The sequence below is a fragment of the Lichenostomus cassidix genome, chromosome 19 (genome assembly GCF_008360975.1).
Source record: "Lichenostomus cassidix isolate B80296 chromosome 19, HeHo_3.0, whole genome shotgun sequence".
NCBI lineage: Eukaryota > Metazoa > Chordata > Aves > Passeriformes > Meliphagidae > Lichenostomus > Lichenostomus cassidix.
In genome coordinates this window covers 10,139,364-10,159,934 of record NC_139499.1, presented here as the reverse complement: position 1 = coordinate 10,159,934, position 20,571 = coordinate 10,139,364, and the positions used below count along the sequence as shown (strand labels likewise).

General features: G+C 47.0%; 1 protein-coding gene across 1 annotated transcript in view; it reads right to left on the bottom strand.

Annotated features, from left to right (window-relative positions):
- The window catches only part of KSR1 (kinase suppressor of ras 1), a 49,686-nt gene extending 29,323 nt beyond the window's left edge, over positions 1-20,363 (bottom strand). Inside the window, exon 1 of the mRNA XM_085078613.1 lies at positions 20,063-20,363. Within this exon, the coding sequence (XP_084934739.1) occupies positions 20,063-20,287 (225 nt within the window). The 5' untranslated portion in view covers positions 20,288-20,363. The remainder of the gene's footprint in view (positions 1-20,062) is intronic.
- Positions 20,364-20,571: the final 208 nt, after the last annotated feature.

The following is a 20,571-nucleotide window of genomic DNA, read 5'->3' as shown; positions in this document are numbered from 1 at the left end:
TCAAAACCAACACAACTGAAGCTACTAAAGGATGATATTGTAACCTGTAATTTCACCAACCATGCATGGTAAAATAGGTGTCAGATAAAATATTACAGAGAAATATCTGGCAGCAAAGTCATTTGTTTATTTGAGGTAGCATCTGAGAAAAGGGGCTCACTTACACATCAGACGCTGACCTGCTGCCTGTGGAATTCACATTCTCCACTTGGACCCAGCTGACTCATTCAGCAAGAAGCTCAGCAGTGAGCAGGACACCTGTCCAGAATGTAAGGCCTGGTTTCTGGCTTTTTGGCTGGGCTAGAAGGGTAGCCAGAGTTCTTTCTCCCTTGGGTGCATTTCCTACCCACCTGTGCACTTATCATACAGGTGCAGTCACAGGCACCAGGTCTGTAGGTGACTGCCACAGGTCCCCTGAACAAGACAGGCTGTGGAGCAGTGCCACAAACACCTCAGGAACATCCATATACTCACAGGACCCCATGTGTTATCATGTTAAAAATAAGAAAGAGGAAGAAGGATTAAAAATAATTTGCACAAAGTGAAGGAGCAGCACTGAAAACAGGCCATGAAAGCTCTTCCAGTGTTCTGCTCCAATCAGTGGCTGACAGCAGCAGGGACTCTGAAAAGCAGAAGATGTCAGAAGGATGCCAAGGATGGGAACAAGCCCCCGGATGGCAGTTCCACCATGGAGCCTCAGTGCCAGTCCTGCTGCTCCTGCAGGACTCAGCTGTGCTGCTGAGGGACTTTGGGCTTGCTTGTAACACAAAAGGAAATAGTTTCTCAATGCATTGCTAAACAAACGCTGCAAAACAGGACCCAGCACAAGCCAGCAGAAAAGTGTGCAGGCAAGGTGTGCTGGGGCAGGGGGAAGCCTGAGGAGAAATTGGTAAATACAAGCACAGAGAGGTAGATGGGGAGGTAGGGGGAGATGGAACACCAGATGGATGGATTTTCCTTTGAACCCTCAGTCATGCCTGAGGCTGACACAATAGCCACTGCCCAAACACTACAGTATGTTATTTCTGCTTTGTCAGATGATGCAGACAGCATCATTTCTGGGTCACTTGGAGGCCACATACCACTCCTTTTTTTTCTTCTCCCCTCCTCTCTTTTTCACAATCCCAGCGACTGAGGCTGTAAACACTCAGTTGAGGCCTTCCCAGTTAAGAGTGGGAGGATAAAACTACACAATCAAGTAGTTTCCAGTGCCTCATAACATGATTCTCTTCAAAGATTTCATCCCAGCGAGGCATCTGAGCCTAATGCAGCTACAGGAACAGTCCTCAGCTCAAAGATCAGAGATTTCACACCCACTGAATACTAAAAATGAAAGCCCTCCCCCTTCTTTTGCAAGCCGAGGACACACAAGTGTAACAGAATGACTGGGAGCACTCTGCAAGACTAAGAACTGTACTTGCCATTTGCTGAGCACAGCCCTGCTGCTGCCACATGAGATCTGCAGCTCTGCTCCTCTCAGCTCACAGCTCTCCAGCACCCAGAGAGCTTCACCTCAGCCACGCTTCATTAGGCTTAGCTGTGTTTCCATATGGAGCACAGCAACCTCCTCTTGCCCCAAGCCTCTGCTGAAGGATATTGTTACTCCAAGCTGCCCTACAGACCCGTTCAGGTTTCCCATCCCTCGTGGAGTTAGTGCATGGCCATTCAGCAGGCCAATGGATTTTCCCTGCTGTGAAGAACACCACACAGGCTTCTCAAAGTACTGCAGGTAAACAATTACCTGCCCAACTCTGTAAAGTCCTACAGAGGCAAATGCAGCCCAAACATAGCACTAATACTATGCCTCTGTAATTATAATTATTCAGTATCTTGGCAAACCCACTGGATCTCTCCTCCCACAAAGAAAACAACTGCCCCCCACACCCTGTGGGCTTCCCAGCAAATGCAGCAGCAGGCAGCAAGTGACAGGGAGAAAGACTATGGAAGGCTCAGAATCTGAAAGGAAGCACCAGGCCATGCTCTGGGCATAGGAGCTGTGTTACAGCTCATGAATCTCTGTGAAATTCAAAACTTATAATGCCTTTAAAGAGAATATTCTCCATAGATTTTATGATTACACTACTCATTCTCACACATCTCTAAAGAGCTCTCAGGTATATTTGACTGACGGTGCAGGAAGTGGAAATAAAGACACCAACAAGCTGTGCATGTGTAAACTTAGAGCCCAAATAAAGGAGAGTTTATAGCAGCCAATATAAAGCCAGACATTTCCTTCGGCAAGGTCAGGAAGAGAATGACTAATTGCAGGTCCTCGTCATATTCCTGCACTTCCCTTTCCTCACTGCAACCCTCATTCTGCCAGGTCCTGAGTACCCCAAGCTCTCACAGTGAGCTCCAAGGGGAACACCTTGGATGAGGCCTGAACACTCCCTAGGACAGAACTGAGAGGTCTGGGAAGGAATCAACCTCCTTCAATGGAGCATTTTACTGCCCAGGATCCTGTCCCTAATCCCAAAGGGTTTTTCCCATTTTTCTTCTCCTTGCCTTCCCAACCACCTCCCTTTTGTCTTACACATTTCTATTTCTGTAGCCTCAATAAAATACAAGCACAAACCTCCAGTCTCTTCCATTCCCTCACGTACTGGCTGGGGAATGAGACAGATTAGCAGCTTGTTCTCAGGCTTATTAGCAGACCAAGGGAAGGAAACAAAACACAACAAAATCAAATCCTCTGCTTGTTTGAGTCAATTATTTGAGCACTTCAAAAGTTCCACCTTCCCCTCCTCCTCGGCACACACAGCTCCCCAGACTGCTGTCTCTGGGGAAGAGGCTTATACAGGAAAGTGTTAAGTCTCTGTAGGAGCAGGTTGCAGGTCTTGGAGCTGAAGATGTTCTCTCTCTGCACCCTGGGAAATCTCAGCTAAGAAACTGTATTCTGTGAAATGCTCCAAATTATTAGCTTTCTGCTAGAAAGAATGGAGCTATTTTGGCAAGGACTGGGGTCACATTTCTCTTTTCACAGACACTGCGTGAGAAAGCTGCCATGGCTCACTGCTCACATTTTGTTTTTCCAAAAATCTCTTTGGGGCTCTCTCTTACTGGTTCACATTTGCCTGTAGCAACCATGTGGCATTTCTATCATTAAATACAAATACACGATTTAGAGTGCAGACACCTGAACCCAGATTCCCATCCCACAGAAGAACACTTTTTCTTGTGACTCTGAGACTTTCACCAAAACCATGTTGTGCCCACTTAGAAAGTAGAGGAAAATACAGTTGCTGACCCAGGAACAGCTGTATGAGGAAAAATACAGAGGGAACTGATAAACTGCAATTGGCCATACACCAGACAGTTCTGCAACAGTTACCTTGGCACCATACAGCAGCCTGGAAAGATTTTAATCAACACTTGCAAAAAGATCACAAAGATAACAAGCTCCAAGCTCAGCATCTTTCAGGCAGATACAATATCCATTGCTTTCGTGAATTTCCACAGAAACTTCACCCAGCACATTTGTCTCTCTGTACCTACGCAGAACAGGAGGTTTGGGTTGGGCCTGGTTTTCCTTTGGTTTTGTTCATTTAAGAGAAGTGTATTGTGACAGTTTGCTAAAATCAAGTTTCTCATTTTCAAAGCATTCTATGGAAGCAAATTAAAGTTATTGAAACATTCTTCTAATAAAAACCTGCATTAAATGTACAATGGAAGGAAATGTGCCAGTTCAGGATCAGAAGTTAAGCATTTTGCTTGTGTGTCCAAAAATTATTTTATACAGAATTTGTGAAAAATATGAGCCTGAATTTTTTTCTCCAGCTGGGGACTCGAAAGTGGCCTTTAGAGCAGCAAAGTTTTCCAATTTGCCAACACTTCCACAATTCAGAAAACAATCCCAGAGCATCAGCCTGTAAGAAACATATCTACAGAGTAATTTATACATGCTTGCTTTCACTCCATTTCTCTTTTTGCTTTTCATGCTCTACAGGCTCCTTAGGAAATACTCTCCAGAAAAGTTCATCATCCCTTTGCATTCCTTGTGCTGAGTTAGATCCCTTTTGTCTTAAAGCATCTCCTCCGATTATGTGCTGGAGAGAAGCTGAGCAGGCTCTGGGCTCAGGGTTTCAGCTGCCCCTGCTCAGACCAGAGGAGGGACTCACTGTGCTCAGCCACACAAAAACCTAACTGCTGAGGAGAAAAGAAAAAGCCATTGTAACAGCCTGTGTGCTACTCTGTCATGGAAATACTCCCCTCCTAAGGAGCAGGGGAAACACAAAGGGATTCTATGTTGTGTTTCTCTGCCTGCCAGCGGACAGCTCTGAGTGCTGGATACAAATTCATGCCACAAGAGTTGAGATTTTTCGCTGCAGACAACCAGCTCTGCGTTGTTATACACAGATCACTCATGGGTTTGTCTCACTCCTTTCATTTACAGTACTTCATCTTGATATTTCCAAAGGGAACAGATGAATTAGACATCACTGAAAATCCTGGATTCTGAGGATGCTGTTGAGAGCTGCAATGCCACACCCGTACATGGAAGACTCTAAATGCCATTGCTGCTCTACTACACCTCCTGCCAGGTGTGATACAAAACACTACCGGGAGCAATTCTTTTTAAGACTCCTCCAGAGTAACTCCTCTTTTGTGTATTGGCAAAGGAAATTTATAAATTCAACCAGATTGCTTACAATATAATCTTGAAAGTACAAATAATCAGCAGCAGATTATTATTAGCTTTCCAGCCATGATCTCATTCAAAGAACACTGAAGTTATCTGAAACTTCCAGATGCCCTGATTTCCCAGAATGCTGGATGAGGTCCTGCCCATGCTGCCTGTTACCCCAACAGTACAGCTGAGCCTTGTGCTCGGTTAGGTTATGAACACAGGCATTTGGGAGCTCAACAGAAGCACTCTGGCTGCCCAGGCTGCTCCTCAGCGTCCTGTTCCAGCCTGGAGCCCATTTCCATGGCCTGTCTGCAAAAACCCTGCATGTCCAGTCTTGCCTCTCCAGCACTGCCACTGCCAATCATTTTCGTCAGCTGGAAAGAGAAAGGGACAGGACTGAGCACAGCCACCCAGAAATAGGAAGCTGTAGCATTACTCACTACCTTGAGGACTTGCCTGCTCTTCTTTTTCAATTACTCAGCAGATGTTCTTAAATCAGTTACTCAGTTTTTACATGCACCTGCCAAACCCCAGTTCTGCAGGACACGCATCCACCCACTGAATTCAGCACATCCTGCTCCCCTCCTGCAGTGAGGAGGAATGAGGAGTGAGCCTCACATGGGCTGAGCCAGTGCCTGTTCATTCCTCAGCACAGCCTGCAATCTGTAGGGAGGATTCCCAACCATTCTATTGCTGAGTTGCTTCTGAGGTCTGCTGCAATTAAAAAGGGCAAATCTACCCCCATGAAGGAAAATGGTATTTCCAAAAAAAGCCACAGTTCTTAAAAATTCCAGTCTGCTACATACACTACAGTCCACAGTGCCAGGGCTCCATGTTCTGTTCTCATTATGAGACCCAGGAAGGGCAGTTTGCTTCACGTATTAATACAGAGGTGGGGGTTTCTGTCTTGTCTGGGGGTTTTTTGGCTTCTTGCAGGGAAAACAGAGTAGGGACAGGGCTGAAAAAAACATGTATTAAAAAAAGTCAACTATAGGAAATTGCTTAACTGGAATGTGGCAACTTGCCACATTCTCTCTTTTAAAACAGCAAAACAGCTTTATTTTAACAAGCTGCTATGAGATTGTATTTTGGGATTGTCAGGAAGAACAAAATACACTAAACCCTACTCTGTTCAAAATGCTTTGAACCTATAATGCAAGACTTTAAGAGGGAAAAAGAAAAGCTTTGGTATGCTCTGTCATGCAGTGGTATCAGAGATTTTCAGTGTGCACTCCAATTTTCAAGAATGCCCCTAGAGTAGTGTGTACGGACACTGAGGCACGAAATATAGGACTGGAAAAGCTGTAAGTTTAAGTGAGATTCAGCTGCCAAGTAAAGTGGGTCCCCCACAGCTCAGCTCTAGGAGAGACTCCTAAAACAGTTAAAAAGTAAAATGGTGTCAATGGATTGTATGAACTTCATCTTTTCTCCAGGACTGGTGATGCCATTTGTCAGTGAGCTTGCTTCCTTGGTCAGCTCTCTTTCCTTCTCAGCAAACAAACATGGTCCCACCAGCACCTCTCCAATGCCCCCTCTCTCTGCAGTCCCACATCCTTGGCTAGCCTTCCTGCTCTCTCAAGACCAGGAACATCACAGTCACAGGCAAACCTCTCTGAAAGCCCAGGACCATCCTACTGAGGGAGTCAGAATTATGGCAGTGACAATGAAGGACCAGTTGAAGAAGTTTGGGTTAAATGTGCGATGTGGGGAAAGGCTGTGAAACAGAAGATGGTGTTGCAGAAAGGCTTTATTTACGACCTTTCCCCTGATTTTGGTTTGAAGTTACTGAGATGAGCTCTGTCTGTTACTCTGCTCTAAAGCAGCTGGTCAGTTGCTGGGTGTCTTTGTTCAGTGAGATTTTGTACTGGACTAGCTCTTCCTTCCTACTCCCCTGCCACTCTGCAGGGCCACGGGCAGAGCGAGCAACAGGAAGAGCAGGAGTGTAGGAGTCACCTCTACAGAGGCAGAGCAGGATGTGACCTCTGTTCCCTAAAAAGGGCACAAATGGTCAGATCCTCATATCCAAGCTAGTGTCTCCCTAAAGGAAAGGCTATAGCAAGGACCGAAGTTAATCTTGAGTTAGAAACTAAATTTAATTACATCAATGGTGCTTTGTAGGAGGAACTTAATTATTAACTGCAAAGAAGTCAAATTATTGACTAGTCTGATGGATTCTTGCTAAACTAAGCTCAAACACTCTAGTACTTGATGGAGCTTCAGCTTTGCCAAACCTTGATCTTACAAAGTGCTGGTGCTGCTCCTACCTGAAAGCATCCAGCTCCGGCAGCCTTGGAGCTCTGCTCGGGTAGGACAGAGTGTCTGGAAACCTGTGTGACCTGTTTGTCCAGCTCAGAGGTTCCCCTTCCCCACTGGCTGTGCTGCTCTGTGCACTCTGAATTTAAGAGTCTCTGACCCTAGTTTGCTCCATGAGCTGCCTGAACCCTGTTTCCCAGGGCACCACAGATTCCAGCCGGAACAGGCAATGACAGTCAGCTACCACAAGTTAGTCTCATCTCCAAATACAGACACTTAGCTGTGCAGTGTCTTTTCAGCCTCAAGTCTTAACAAAAGGCTGTATTAGCATGCAGCAAAGTACAGCTGAGAGAGGCTTTTCTGCTAACTTGGTGCTCCCATCCTGGCTGTAGATACACATGGATTGCTGCTGTTGGGTCTGCACAAACACCAGACATGGTCCCCCAACACTACAAGTTCATACTCTGAGGGTAATGATTCACCTAGTTCAGCCTCTTTAATCTCCAGTCTCTCTAGGAGACCACAACAACTTCTGAATGCACCTGCCTTCAAAGCCAGGGCCTTGGGTGATCCTGTCTATGAAGGGCTTTTGGTAGGATCCTAGATAATGAGAAAAAAGGCAATGCAGTTAAGATGGCCAGCTCAAAAGACAAAAATAGGGAGCTTCCACTGCTGCTTTAGAGCTTAGTCCTCCATGTGTATCTTTTCCTACTGAAAGGGACCTTACTTAGCTCAGTATGGATGAGTGCTGAACCAGCTTCTAGCAGTGCTTCAGCTCCTGCTTGCTCTTCCTGTTTAGCTGAAATCCTTGTGCATGAAGCTAAGTAAAACTGACCTGGAGGTTGTTTATGCTTTCAAAGGGTATAAGTTCTGTGCTGGAAATGAGTACCTCGATCCAGTCTGACTCCCTACTACAATAATAACTGGAAATGAACTCTGGACCATCGGTTCCCAGCCACTCTGGGTTAGATCACGTTGCACAAGGAATATCCCAGCCTGGGGGAGGGGAAGGCTCTCAGTGACATGGAGCAGCAGCACCTTCTGCTAAAAAGGCAAAGACTCTCTCAGCAGCTGCACAAAGCTTGGGACCAGGGATGATCCATACAGAACCAACAAACAGCAATGGCAGATAGAGAGAGGAAAACACCTGTGGGTTCCACAGCAGCTGAGAGGGACCACTATAAAGCCAACTGCTGTATAGTGTCACTTGAACTTGAACTTTGAGACTGTTTAACAGGTAACCTGTCTGGAGTGTGCTCCAGATATCCAACCCAGATAAGCAATGCTAAGGCTCCCTTTGTCTCCCAGCCAGGCCAGCTGCAACAGCAATGTGAGAATTATAGTGCAATAAAGGTGCAGTTAATTCCCTTCTTATCCCAACTTCCACATTGTCCTGTCCCAAACACTAAATAAAATCAGGGCTAGAAGCACTTTCTCTGAAATGTGTCTACCCTAGCTACTTGCCAAGAGAAGTTAGAAAAGCTTCTCATGAATTGGCCGACTGCTTTCAGTTCCTCTCAGTGAGACTGTAACATACTCAGCTTTCACTTGCAAACATTAAAAGTCCCTTCTTGTCTTTGGTCATTCTGGAGAATGAGGAAGGATCAAAGCATGGGTTGAGTGTAGGCAGTCGTCTCTCTTATTGCAAGGGGAACTGTAGGGTACACAACTTCTCTCCTCATTGTCCCTTCTGAGAAGCCTGTGAAGCATGCTGACACATCCAGTATTTCAACAATTAAATTGTAAATTAGTCTTGTCCTTCACAAAAGGCTCATGACACACAATGATCTCCAACGAGATACAATGACCTGCTGAATTCTCTATTGGTCTCTTGGGGGGTTTCCAGGACCTCCCGTACATCATTTCCTAAAGTCAAATAACTGCACTTACCTACTGAAAGAATGCATGGGTTGGGCAATGGTAGGGTCGCTTATCCTACATCCAATTCTTCATTCCAAACTGTACCAATAGTTCACTATCAGACTTAGGAAAGGGCTCAAGGACTTGAAAATTCAGAGAAAGCATTTGAGTGTAATTGGACTTTGAAGCATTCCTGTAATCATTTCAGTGGCAGAGATTTCAGAACTAGGTCTGAGTGAATTAAATCTTTATACAAACAGTGAATATTATTTAGACCATGTTATGGCTAAGCATGTTAGCATGTTATGGCTAAGATCATCATAAAATACATTTCTTGCCACAAAAACGGCTCAAAAGGGAGAAAAACAAGTAAGTGCTGGCTCTGGATGCTACGAAAGAACTGAACAGTTATTGCTGTAAACTTCCAGGTATAGCTGGGTGGATGGCAGCCTCATGCTGGGGCTCTCCACACAGGATGGGAGCTGAACTGGGAAAAGAACAATGCTGCTGAAACATGCATTCAACAAAATGAAAAAAGAAAGGATCTCTTATAACTGTATAATTTCAGCCAACTTAAGGGACAGGTGAAGTAAGGCAGAGAAAGAATCCTTCTGCATTCTAAAAATATCCGCTTTCTCCATTTGTTATCCTTTGTTATATGAGTGTTGTTTTTAACTCCCTTGCTCATTCAAAACACACTTTAACATCAGACCAAGTCTGAAGACAGTACAACAGTACTTGTGTTTAAATAGCTGCAGCTTTAAGAGAGGGTCAAGGCCATGCTGTTTAAGGTATTCAGCCTTGAAAGGCACTTATAAAAGAACTGAGCCAGCAGAGACTAGAGCTAAATTCAGCTCTTACCCTAGTTTTAAACTACCTCAACTCCTTTGTTTTCAGTACAGCCACATTCGATTGCTACTCCTGTAAAGGAAAGTGGGCTCACATAACCTGACATTCTTCTGACGTCAACTGGACAACCCCAAGGAACACAAGTGGGGTCCTCAGTCAAAGCCAGCTAGCTCTACTCTTTGCTACAGATGTCACTTACATGATACCTTCAGCAGACCAAGTGATCAAGTGATACGGCTGTGAATAATTTACCAGCAACCCCATAACACTTGATTAAAACCTACTGAAAGAAAATCTAATTAAATTGTCTCTTAACAGACATGATATGACAACTGTGTGAAGGGCAGATGGCAAGCAGAAGCTCATCAGAACATGAGAATAATTTAGAGGAAGGTACCTTTATCCGCACTGACATGGTGATCTCCATCCGTGTGATGCTGGGTGCTCTGGAGGTTATTCCCTCATCCTGCCTTTGGGCACTGCAGTGACTGCAAGAACACTGGCTGTCCTCACAGGTAGCACTTGGGCACCTGTGGAGTAAGCACCTCATGTCTTAGGCAGACGTTATGTGGAGGTGGCTGTGTGTTTTAGTGAGGACAGCAGGTAGGGGACTCCTGGAACTGGCAGCCTTGTTCATAAAGGCTGAGAGGAGACTGCTGGTAGCAATCACGCTGCTACTTGCACGAAGAGGCTGAAGGCTCAGCACTTAGAAGAACTCCAAAGAATTCTAGCAATGCAGAGACTTGCAGAGCTCACTGATGCTGCTCCCATACCACTGAGGCTCTGTCAGGGAAGCTGCCACACACCATGCTGCTAACCCACTCTGCAAAACACAGCCTGAATGTGGAGGCTTTATTCTTTGCAGTATAAAGGGGCCATGCCTGCAGTGGAAGAGCCCTCACACCAGGCTCCTCCTGTCAGGAATGCAGGAAGACCGAAAGGGCTGAGCCAGCCTATTTATGTAGAGGATCCATGAGGAGTGAAAGGGAGAGGCAGGGATCAGACCATGCGTTTCCTCGTGTGTTTCCCCTTCCCCCCTGCACCTTCGTTTTACAGCTGCAGGAAAGATCAAGCCAGAACTGTGAAAACTGCTGAGTCAGGCCATGTCTGTGGGGCCTCAGAGAGGCTGCCACAGCGCTGGGGCCAGAGGACAAAGCCTTGTGCTGAGGCAGAGCCGAGCAGCTGGAGAGACACTGCAGGGTGGGGACAGGCAGGACACAACCACTACAGGCACAGGCAGGAGGCACTGGGCTGCAGGGACATCATGGAGCCCTGCCTAGCAAAGGTGAAGAACCAGAAGCATTTTGCTTAAAGAGAAATGGAAAGAGGATGCAGGTTAAGCCTAACACGATTTAGCTAGTCCTGGCTAAGTTAGCATAATGAAGAAGGCCAGAAACGAGCATGGGTGTCCCTGCAGGGTAAGAGCTCTTCTGATGTACAGCAGTAGCCTCTGACAGCATGTCCTGTTTTAGCACAACAGTTCAAATGGACACTGAAAAATCTGGTAATAAAATGCTCTTCATTAGAAGAGCAGCTGGACTGACTGCAGAGGGGAGCTGCAAGGAAGCCCCAGACACTCCAGGGACTCCAGCTCAGAGCAGGGCTGCACCACCACTGCCTCTCCCTGCTCACTGCACTGACAGCAGGGCTGCCACTGCCTTCAGTTTGAAATTTCATGTTGCCAGGTGTCCATTCACTGCAAAGCTCTTTGTCTCAAACCCCAAACAAGTTATTCTTGGCATCTGAGGCAATTTGAATAGCACAGTAGAAAAAAATAAGGAAAGAACACATCATTGGAACTGGGACCTGCCTTGGCAGCACAGTGGTGTTGTAGATTTAGTTTCCACAAGAGTCAAAAACTAAACATTAGTGTCACCCTAGCAGAAGTATTCAGCTAGCTCTTGCTAAATTAGCTACCCCTCCAGTTACAGACTGGCAGGTGAGAACTGATAAGGCCCACTTAGTTAGAGGTAAATAGGTAATTACTGCTACAGAATTGAATTCAACATCACTACAGAAAACATCTTCTCCCAAAGCAGGATTGCATCTCCTACAAATGCAGTCTCAGCAGAAACCCAGACAGTGTTTCAGTGCAATAGCTAAAGACCCAGATCACAGTAGCTTTCCTTTCTCCTTCCAAACCTGAGTTTCCACAGAGTCCACTCAAGTCCCAAGCCATGACTGCAAATGGCTCAGGAATGTAGGCTGCATGGAGAGGCATCCCACAGAAACTCTGCCTCGTTATACCCAGACAAAATGCTACCAATACAGCAGTGCTTAAATCAGGCCCTTAGCAGTCAGCCAGTGGTTCTACAAATATTACACTTGACCCACAAAGCAAGACCAAACCAGCTTCAACACACATAATATCCTGTCTGAATATAGATGGGGCTGACAAGCCCTTTGAGATCTACTCTGGGGTTTCTCCCAGCTTAGTTGTGTGAACAAATGCTATGGGTCTTTGGTGTTTGTGCTCTTGTTGGCTCCTCCAGAGCTATTCCAGACACCCTTGTGTTTCACAGGAAAAGGGAAAGAAAAACCTGAAACCTTTCTTCTTCCAAAGGGAGAAGGCTAAAGGCCTGTGCAGAGCTCCCAAACAGATCAGTCTCCTTAGAACAATACCTGCGGGTTTCAGTCAATTGTTTCCTTAAAACAAGGGAGGATAGACAAGGGTATAGCTTCCAGAATTCACTCAAATGAGGGGGAAAAACACTGCATCTGATCTGCACTCAGAGAGTTTCATAATACTAGCTGATGCTGGCCTGAGGCACTCAGACCTGTCTCTTCTATAGAAATTATGGGAAATTAAAGTTACAAGACTGTAAAAAATGTTTTACTTTCTGGAAAGTTTCAGTTTTGCTCATAAAGACAAAAGGCCTGAAATGTTTTGCTTGGCAGATAAAAAACAGTTTTTAAGGAGACATCTAAAAAAGTCAGGAAGCTTTAAAAAACAAAATCTCCCTACTTCAGCTTATTTCAGAGGAGCTACGTAACTGTATTTTAAAGCAGGATTTAGTCCTCTAGCTTACTCTAGAAGTAAATGGAAAAAAATGCTCTGGAAGAAGAAAAATGTTGCTAGAAAACGGGTAGGAACCAGGCGTGGAGAGGATCTCCAAGAGCACTGTAGGCAGCATGAGGGGCATGGACACACATCTGCCCATGACTGCACTTACTGACAAACCCATCACCTCCCCTAGCAATGTCTTTTAGTGGTGATGGCCAAAGTTCTCAATCTGTAAAACTTACTAATTATTTATTCTCTTCATTTTATTCAACATCATTAATAAGTAAAAATAAAACCTTACACTGGAACCTGCAGGCCTCAACAGTAATCCACACACAGCAACAACGAGGAGCTCAAGACTTCCTTTCCAAATTTAGATTGCTACAAACAGAAGTGAAAGTTCTTTGATAAATCAACAAACGCATGTTTTGGAAGCACGTAAGGAGAGTAGAACTGGGCAGGAAGGTGCTGAACTTATTGCAAAAGGCTCCTGAAGATTTCCAAGGCCCCAGCCCCGAGGCTCCTGGCTGCATGCTGAACGCTCGGGTCAATGACCTGTTCTGGCAGCATCAGATCAGACCAGATCAGAGCCTGGATCTGCTGCATCCCAGCAGCATTCCTCAGTGCCATGTTAATTACTGCTCCAAAGAGGAGCTCACAGCCCCTGCTATTAGAGCTCTTCCATGTGGGATAACTACTAATCATCCTATCAGGGGCACTCTGTAGCCCCGATCAAAGCGTGATTCCTTACTCTGCTGCTTAAGTGTCCTGTGATCTTCCCTGCTTCCCCAAGAGGCACACAGAACCAACTGGATTTCCTCACTAGACAGAAAAGGAATGAGAGCCCTGGCCTCTGCTCACTTTAGAATACATACAGAAATTACAACTATATTTTACCTTTAAAGACAGATTTTGAGGTTTGAGTTTCCACCTCAGGAATGCTCCAGGGTTCATTTTGAATAGGTCATGCAAAAAGCAGGTTTACAACAAGGACAGGGAGCTGAGCCACAGAACAAGTGACTGTCACCTAGCACAGGTGTACAGTGATTACTTCATGTCCCTGGAGGTGTGCAGTGGGAGTACAGCTGGCTGGGACTCAGCTCTGGGATCCATAGGTGGCACAGGACCTCTGTGCAGCTCTGGTTAAGGCAAAAGGCCTCTCTGACCATCACCTGCAAACTTTGGTGCTTCCCAGTTGTCCTCTTACCTTACAAGCAAGGCAGAGTTTATCTAGTTTAACTGGGGACTGATCCTGCCCTAGATTCTGGGGGCTATTCTATGAGGACTGGCTGCAGGAAAAGCCAAGCCAGAATGCCAAACTGTTTCCTAATCATGTGCTAGTCTGACTAGGTGCAGACTCTCACCAAGAAGCAGGAATGCCCATGACACTTCCATGCACAACTGCTCCCATGTCATGTTTTGGAAGACTCCCTGTTTCTTTTGGAGCAGGTGTGTTTCCAGATTCAGAGAGCCCCTGTCCCCCGGATTCACCTGCTGTGGCAGCTCTGTGCTGCTGGTAGTGTCGACTGTGTGGGATTGCTCCACGGGACTGAGAAATGAGCAGGGAGGGAAGCCTGAGAGCTGGCTGAGTCAGGATCATCCATACATCACTCTGTGCCTTTCACCACAGCAGTAATCCAGTCAATACATTCTCCAAGCCCCCAAACAGTAGGAGACAGGCTTGCTTTCAGTGCCATTGTCCTTTCATTAAAAAAATAACAAACCTTTAAGCTGAAAATAAGGGTAAGAAATATGAACCTTAAAGGAAAGGTGAAGGTTTATCCCTCAAGCATCTGATAGATTACACTGTCTCAACTGGAAATATCATTGTAAGCGAAACTATTCCCTAAATAATTTGGTATGTCACATGACTTCTTTGTTGAGTGTTCCTATTTGTGACCAAACCAGGTGATAAATTTGGGTACCCCATGCTGACTCATAGCTGTACATCTGTCTCTAGCATGCAGCTGGAACACCGATTGGGACTTTCCTCAGGTGAAATGCAGTTCACAGCATCTGAACTGGAGTAGCAGCCCAAGTTCTGTGCAGGTGGGATCTGGGCAAGCTTGGTCACAGCCAGGAGTTCAGCTGGACACAGCTGGGGCTCACGTTGGCTATTTCCCTGATTAGATCAATTCTGTGCACACAACAAAGGTCAGAAGTCGTGTGCAGAGGTGAGGTTTGTGAGGCACTGCGGGTTGCTGTCACTGTGTGAAAGCACAGACAGAGCTCCCAGCTCTGCTGAGCTCCTTCACTGCAGCTCTGGGGCTGAGAAGAGTCTCCAAGCTGGCTGCAGCAGCATGAGAAGGAATAATGCTGTTTTACCAGAATCCAGTAACCACACAGGCAGCCTTAGAAAGGCAAAGGTAGCACAGAGCCTTACTCTGACACTTCCTTTCTTGCTTCCCAATAAGTGCATCACAGTATCCAACCCAAGGCAAGAAGTACACAGAGCTTGACAGAAAAATCAGGAGTCCCTTGTCCTATCTTCATACTGATAACTTGCTCACCAGAGCTTGTCCTGGGAACTTTAGGTAAGTGAAAACACTGCTGCTGAGTTTTTGTGTCAACATTTACATAAAATCAGTGGTAGGAGATGTGCTAAATTCCATTATGATGTGGAAATTCTGATCATAACTGTCACAAAAGAAAGATGATGTCTGCAGACTAGATAATAATATATGGTCTTCTCTCCTTCCAAGTCAAACAGAATATCTGTTGAAGACTTTCTGGTACAGGAAGTGCACAAATTTAAGAAAAGTTAAAGAGTCCTACAAAAATACAAGACGCTTTCAAAAAAACAAATGTGTTGCTTATATGCAGAAAGTAAGATGAAGTAAGAGACTTTCTTCTCTCTTACATAAGACCTGCTGGGAAAGGAAGTATTTGCAGCTGAACAAAGCTCATAACGTGTGGGTACAGGTTGCAGTTTGGCCTGAAAAATTCACTACTCCCACTACTTCTAATTTACAAACACAGTGGCCCTTCCCTTATGCATATCACATGCCCAACTTCCAATCAGCAAGTGTGGCCTATTATAATCCCTCTTCCTCTCCTCTCATGCCTCCCCCTATTTTCAAAGCATTTGTTTCTGCTCAGAGATTGCTTGGTAAGATAAGCCTTTTCTAGACAAATTGCCAAATGAATTGAGATAATGCCAAAGCAAGTTCAAACAGATTTAATCCACAGGTACCATTCAGCCACTGTGAACGACTGATTTGTGGAGAGCAGACTGACTTATTTGTGACACATCCCAGTTGGAGTCAGGCATTCTGATCTGGTGCTCTGTTTGCTGAAGGTGCTGAACAGAAGGCATTCCCAAGGAAGAAGCCAAACTAATCTTTGCACACTATCACAGATCTAGTCTGGCCAGAGAGCCAGGAGGACAGTTTTCCCAAAGAGCAGGCAGAACTTAGAACGTGTGCTACTGCCTCACCCTGACACTCCCACCATAACCAGTTTGGAGGCAGCTGCCATGCCAGAGCCACTGCAGCCAGCTCTTCTGAAGCAAGAACCCAGCTAGAAAGAAAATACATCTGCAATCTAAATCCACTCTAGGTGTTGCAGTTCAGCCTTCCTGCCTCATGTTTGCTGCAGTCAAAAGTGGGGGGGCTGGGGGAAGATGTCCCACTTAGTCTGGGGATTCCCACAGCTCACCAAACCAGATGTTTCCAGCTGAGAAACCACAGGAACCTTCCCTGCTGCCAGCACCTGGGACTGTGTTCTCCTCCTCACCTCCAACAGACTGGCTTGAGCTGCAGCTGGAAGTTGGATGTGCTTCACTACAGACATCTAGTCCCACCAGTAGCTTCCCAGCCAGGGAAATGAATCCAGAAAGATACTGCTTTCACAAATAAATATAGCTGAAAATAATATGCTTCTAACTTAAAATCAATTTACGAGTAATACAATGGATTAGTGTAAGGACGGAGGTAGAGACTGACAGAGCAATTTCTTTCCAAGGATGCTTGGAACAACACTGGATGCTCACTACATGGCAAGACACTTTTTGCTCTCTTACATATGGGTTAAAATTACCATTATTTTTCCTTTCAGTTTTGTAGTCAACTTGAGAAATGAGTAAACCTGCTACGACAGAACTGAAAGCACAGACCAGCACTGGGCAAAAAGAAAAACACTCAAGCACTTATTGGGCAGAACATATAAAACTTAAAAAAAAAAAAACCAAACCTTGTGACATCAGAGACCCCAGTCTGCTAAGAACCAAACTAACAGAACCTACTTTCCACTACAGGGAAACTCCCTGCCCTTCTAAGAAACGGCCTTCCTACATGTGAAACAGGGTCAGCTCACGTAACACATTACACTGAACACATCCTTTGCAAGCAATTCCCACAGCCCTTTCTTTCCCCTTCCTCCTGTATCTCAGTTCTCTCTGCACTCATCTGAGCCACTGTGAGTGCTTATCTGCACCTGCCAAGGTCCAGTTTGAAATCCTTATCTACCATGTGCTTTATTTTGAGAACACCTTACATGCAAGAGGAATGAGGAAGGACTTAAAAGCATTTCAGTAAATGGGGAGGGAGCTAAGCATGAGCACAAGTGCCCAGGTTAGGCTGGTGTTCTTGGTGACACACACATGATCAATCATGTGCCATACATGAGCAGGGAACAGGCACAGAGGGAAGTGCTACCAGAAGGACCACCAGTGTGTGTCTATGTAAAAAATAACAAAGGCATTTAGATGAGTTTGCACTGCTGGGTTAGGCTGCGGATCCCATTCACCTTACAACTACTTACTTCAGAGCTGTGCTCACCTTGGGATCAGAAACAGCCATGAACATGCACTGCTGTCTGACCTGAACTGTCACAGAGACAGCCATGTCCACCTGACAGCAGCCAGTCCAGGCACAGTGCTGGGAGTGTCTGAGCTCACTGACACACAAGGCTGTGCTCTAGGAGATATCCCCTCACCTGGTATGTTCATGGTTCTGACACCAAAACTAGACATAACACAACTTCCAGAGATGTAGGAGCTATGTACAAATCACATTGTGGAAGCTTGCCTGCCTTTTCATCGCTTTGAACAAAAGTAAGTGAAATCAATATATTTGCTTTTTTGCTTAGTATATTGGACTGTCTTCAAATCACACAATGCAGCCTTGAATTCAGCCTCTGGAGCTACTTCTTCAAATTCCAGACAAATCTCCTCCCTTTCCAAACTAGTGCTCTCTCCTTCCAGTCTGCTGCTTTTACTGATCTCAAATCTTATAATTTCCTTGTAGCTTCACTACACAATTTACCAGCTTTATTAATGCAACTAAGTTTTCATAATTCTTTTTCCATTGAAGTCTTTGCACTGAAGAAAAACCCCGTGAAGGTTCAGCCGCAGCACAGACAAGCCCCGAGATCAGGACAGGTGTACAGTACAAATGTGGCTCGCAGCACTGCACCATGAGTAGCCACTAATCACAACCCAGTTGGTGACATATCAAGGCCACCAGGGAAGCACAGCAGGCCCTGGAGATCTCTGAGCTCCCAGGTGGCAGCTCCACTCTGGACCCTTCAGGATCCACCTACACAGTCCACCCACAGTAGCCATCTCCCTGCAGGAGCAGAGCTCCTGTCTGCACTGACACAGCCCCACCTGGTACCTGAGACAGCTCTGGGCCCACCTCCCTCGGGTGCACCAGCAATGGTGCACAGCCTGGGGAAGCAAACACAGACCCCGAGCTCCTGCAGTGTGCCTCTGTGACCACAGCCTGGCACAGGCAAGCACAAGACTCGGGCTGTGGCTGACATGTATTTTGGTACAGGCAACCGAACGGTGCAAAGAGCACACAGTCTGTACCCATGCCCACAGCTCCACATGTGGGCAGAGATCCAGCACTTGGTTGAACTCCCAGAGAAATCACATACTGGACTGAACATCAAAGAGATTTTCTTCTGATCATAAATTTTATGATCATCAGTGAATGTGGCACCCATTTGTTTAAACAGATAAATACTGAAGAGGATTGCGTGCACACACTCAACAACTATCGCTAGAAACAGCTTTTGTTGCTTTAAGAAGAGCCTCAAGATGATAGAAGGCCTTTATACTTTGTGAATAAAGGTTTTGTTCTAGAACAGGTCCACTAGAAAAATAGTGATGATCATTTTCCGAAATGATGCTGATTGACATTGTTTGGGCATCAAAAAGGCCGTCAGTAGGGCTGCCAAGAGGCTATACAAATATTGTTTCATAAAGAATAGCTTTTTGAATGCTATTTGGAGGTGACAGGAGGAAGAACAGCGCTATAAATTTGAGGTGAAAAAAAGAACAAGCCAAAACAAAACATCCTACAAAACAAACCAAACAAACAAAACCACAAAAAAAGGCAGAGGAAGAATAAAGGAAAAATGATAGATTTCCACCAGGTTGTGCCAAAAGCTACCTACCACCTATTGTTTCACTGTTTTTTCCCCAACCTTCCTTTCTCATGTGATGGATTTTTCAGCATGTAGGTTTGTTACAGTTACAGTGTAGTGATGATCCTTTTTCCTATAAAAGCCTAACACTCTATTCAGCTCCACAGTCACCAGCACCAGGTAGAGGAGTATTAGCATTTACATGAAACTTGTATCAAAGAAGGGGCAGGAGGGGATTGTTTGCTTAGAGCAAAACTACCTGCACAGAAGGTAAAAGGAAATGTTATTTAAGTATCTAAAGGTCAAATGAACTAAGGAAAAATACATCTACTCTCCCTTTCTCAGTACTTATGTAGACTTACGTACAGATGCAGCTCTTCTTTGAGAGCACCACAACAGCACATGTTTTGTGCTTGAATAGTTTCATATAGTATTTCTGAACAGCAAAACATCTCTCCAGCCCAGTCCATGATGCTGTTTGAGCCACAGCAACAGAGGGAAGAGGAGGATCAGATTAGATCAGTGAAACTGAGCCAGGGATAGAGAAACAGGCCTGGAGCAGAGGGCAGGAACCGTCAGGAGCAAACACCAAGGACGTGAGGCAAAGGGGAGTCTCCCCAGCTCCCCAGGACAGCGGTGTGGGGATGCACCTCCCGCCAGGGAGCCTCGAGTCACCTCCGCCCCGCGCCTCACACCGCACGCCGCTCCACAGGGACCGGGAGCCCGGCACAGGCCCGGGGCGGCCGATCACGGCCTCACGGAGCTCCCGCGCACCCGCCCGACAGCCCGGGGCACCCGCAGGGCTGCTCCGCACCTGTCCGCGCTCCACCGGCACCGCGCCGCGCTCCGCGCCTTCCCCGGCCGGGGGCCGCCTGCGCCGGGAGCAGCGAGCCGCTGACAGCTCCGCGGCGGGGCCGGGGCGCCGCTGGAGCCGCTGGCCCCGCCAGCACCGCTCGGCCCGCGGGAGAAGCGGCGGGCGCGGCGCGGCCCCGGTGCCGAGGGGACAGGGCGGCAGGCAGCGGCAGGCCCCGGCCGTGCGGGGCAGGGGCGGCAGCGCGGCTCCGCTGCAGCGCCCGCGGCTGCCGGTCCGTCCGTACCTCCAGCGTGCGGATCTCCTGCTGCGTGAGGTCGTTGGACGCGGCGCACTTGGTGCGGAGCCCGCGCAGGTTGGAGAGCGAGATGTCGATGAGGTCCTGCAGCAGCCCGCACTGCTGCAGCGTGCTCCGCACGGCCGGCAAGCCCCGCGGCCCCGCCGCCTCGCCGCCACTCCGCTCCTTCTTCTCCAGCATGCCGGCGGCTCGCAGGGCAGCCGCTCTATCCATCCCTCGGCATCAGGGAGGCCGGGAGGCGAGGCGGCGGCGGGGGAGCGGCGGAGGGAGGGAGGGAGGGAAGGAGGGAGGGAGGGAGACGGGCGGGAGGCGGCCCGGCCCGCCCCGCCGCGCTCGCCGGGCAATCACCGCGCGGTACATGCGCGGCCGCCGGGCTCCTCCAGCGCGCCCGCTCCGCCCCCGCCTCCGCCACCGCCCTCAGCGCCCGCCGCGGCCCGGGGCGCTTCCCTCAGCATCTCCCTCAGCCCTCGTTTCCCGCCTCAGCCCTCGTTTCCCGC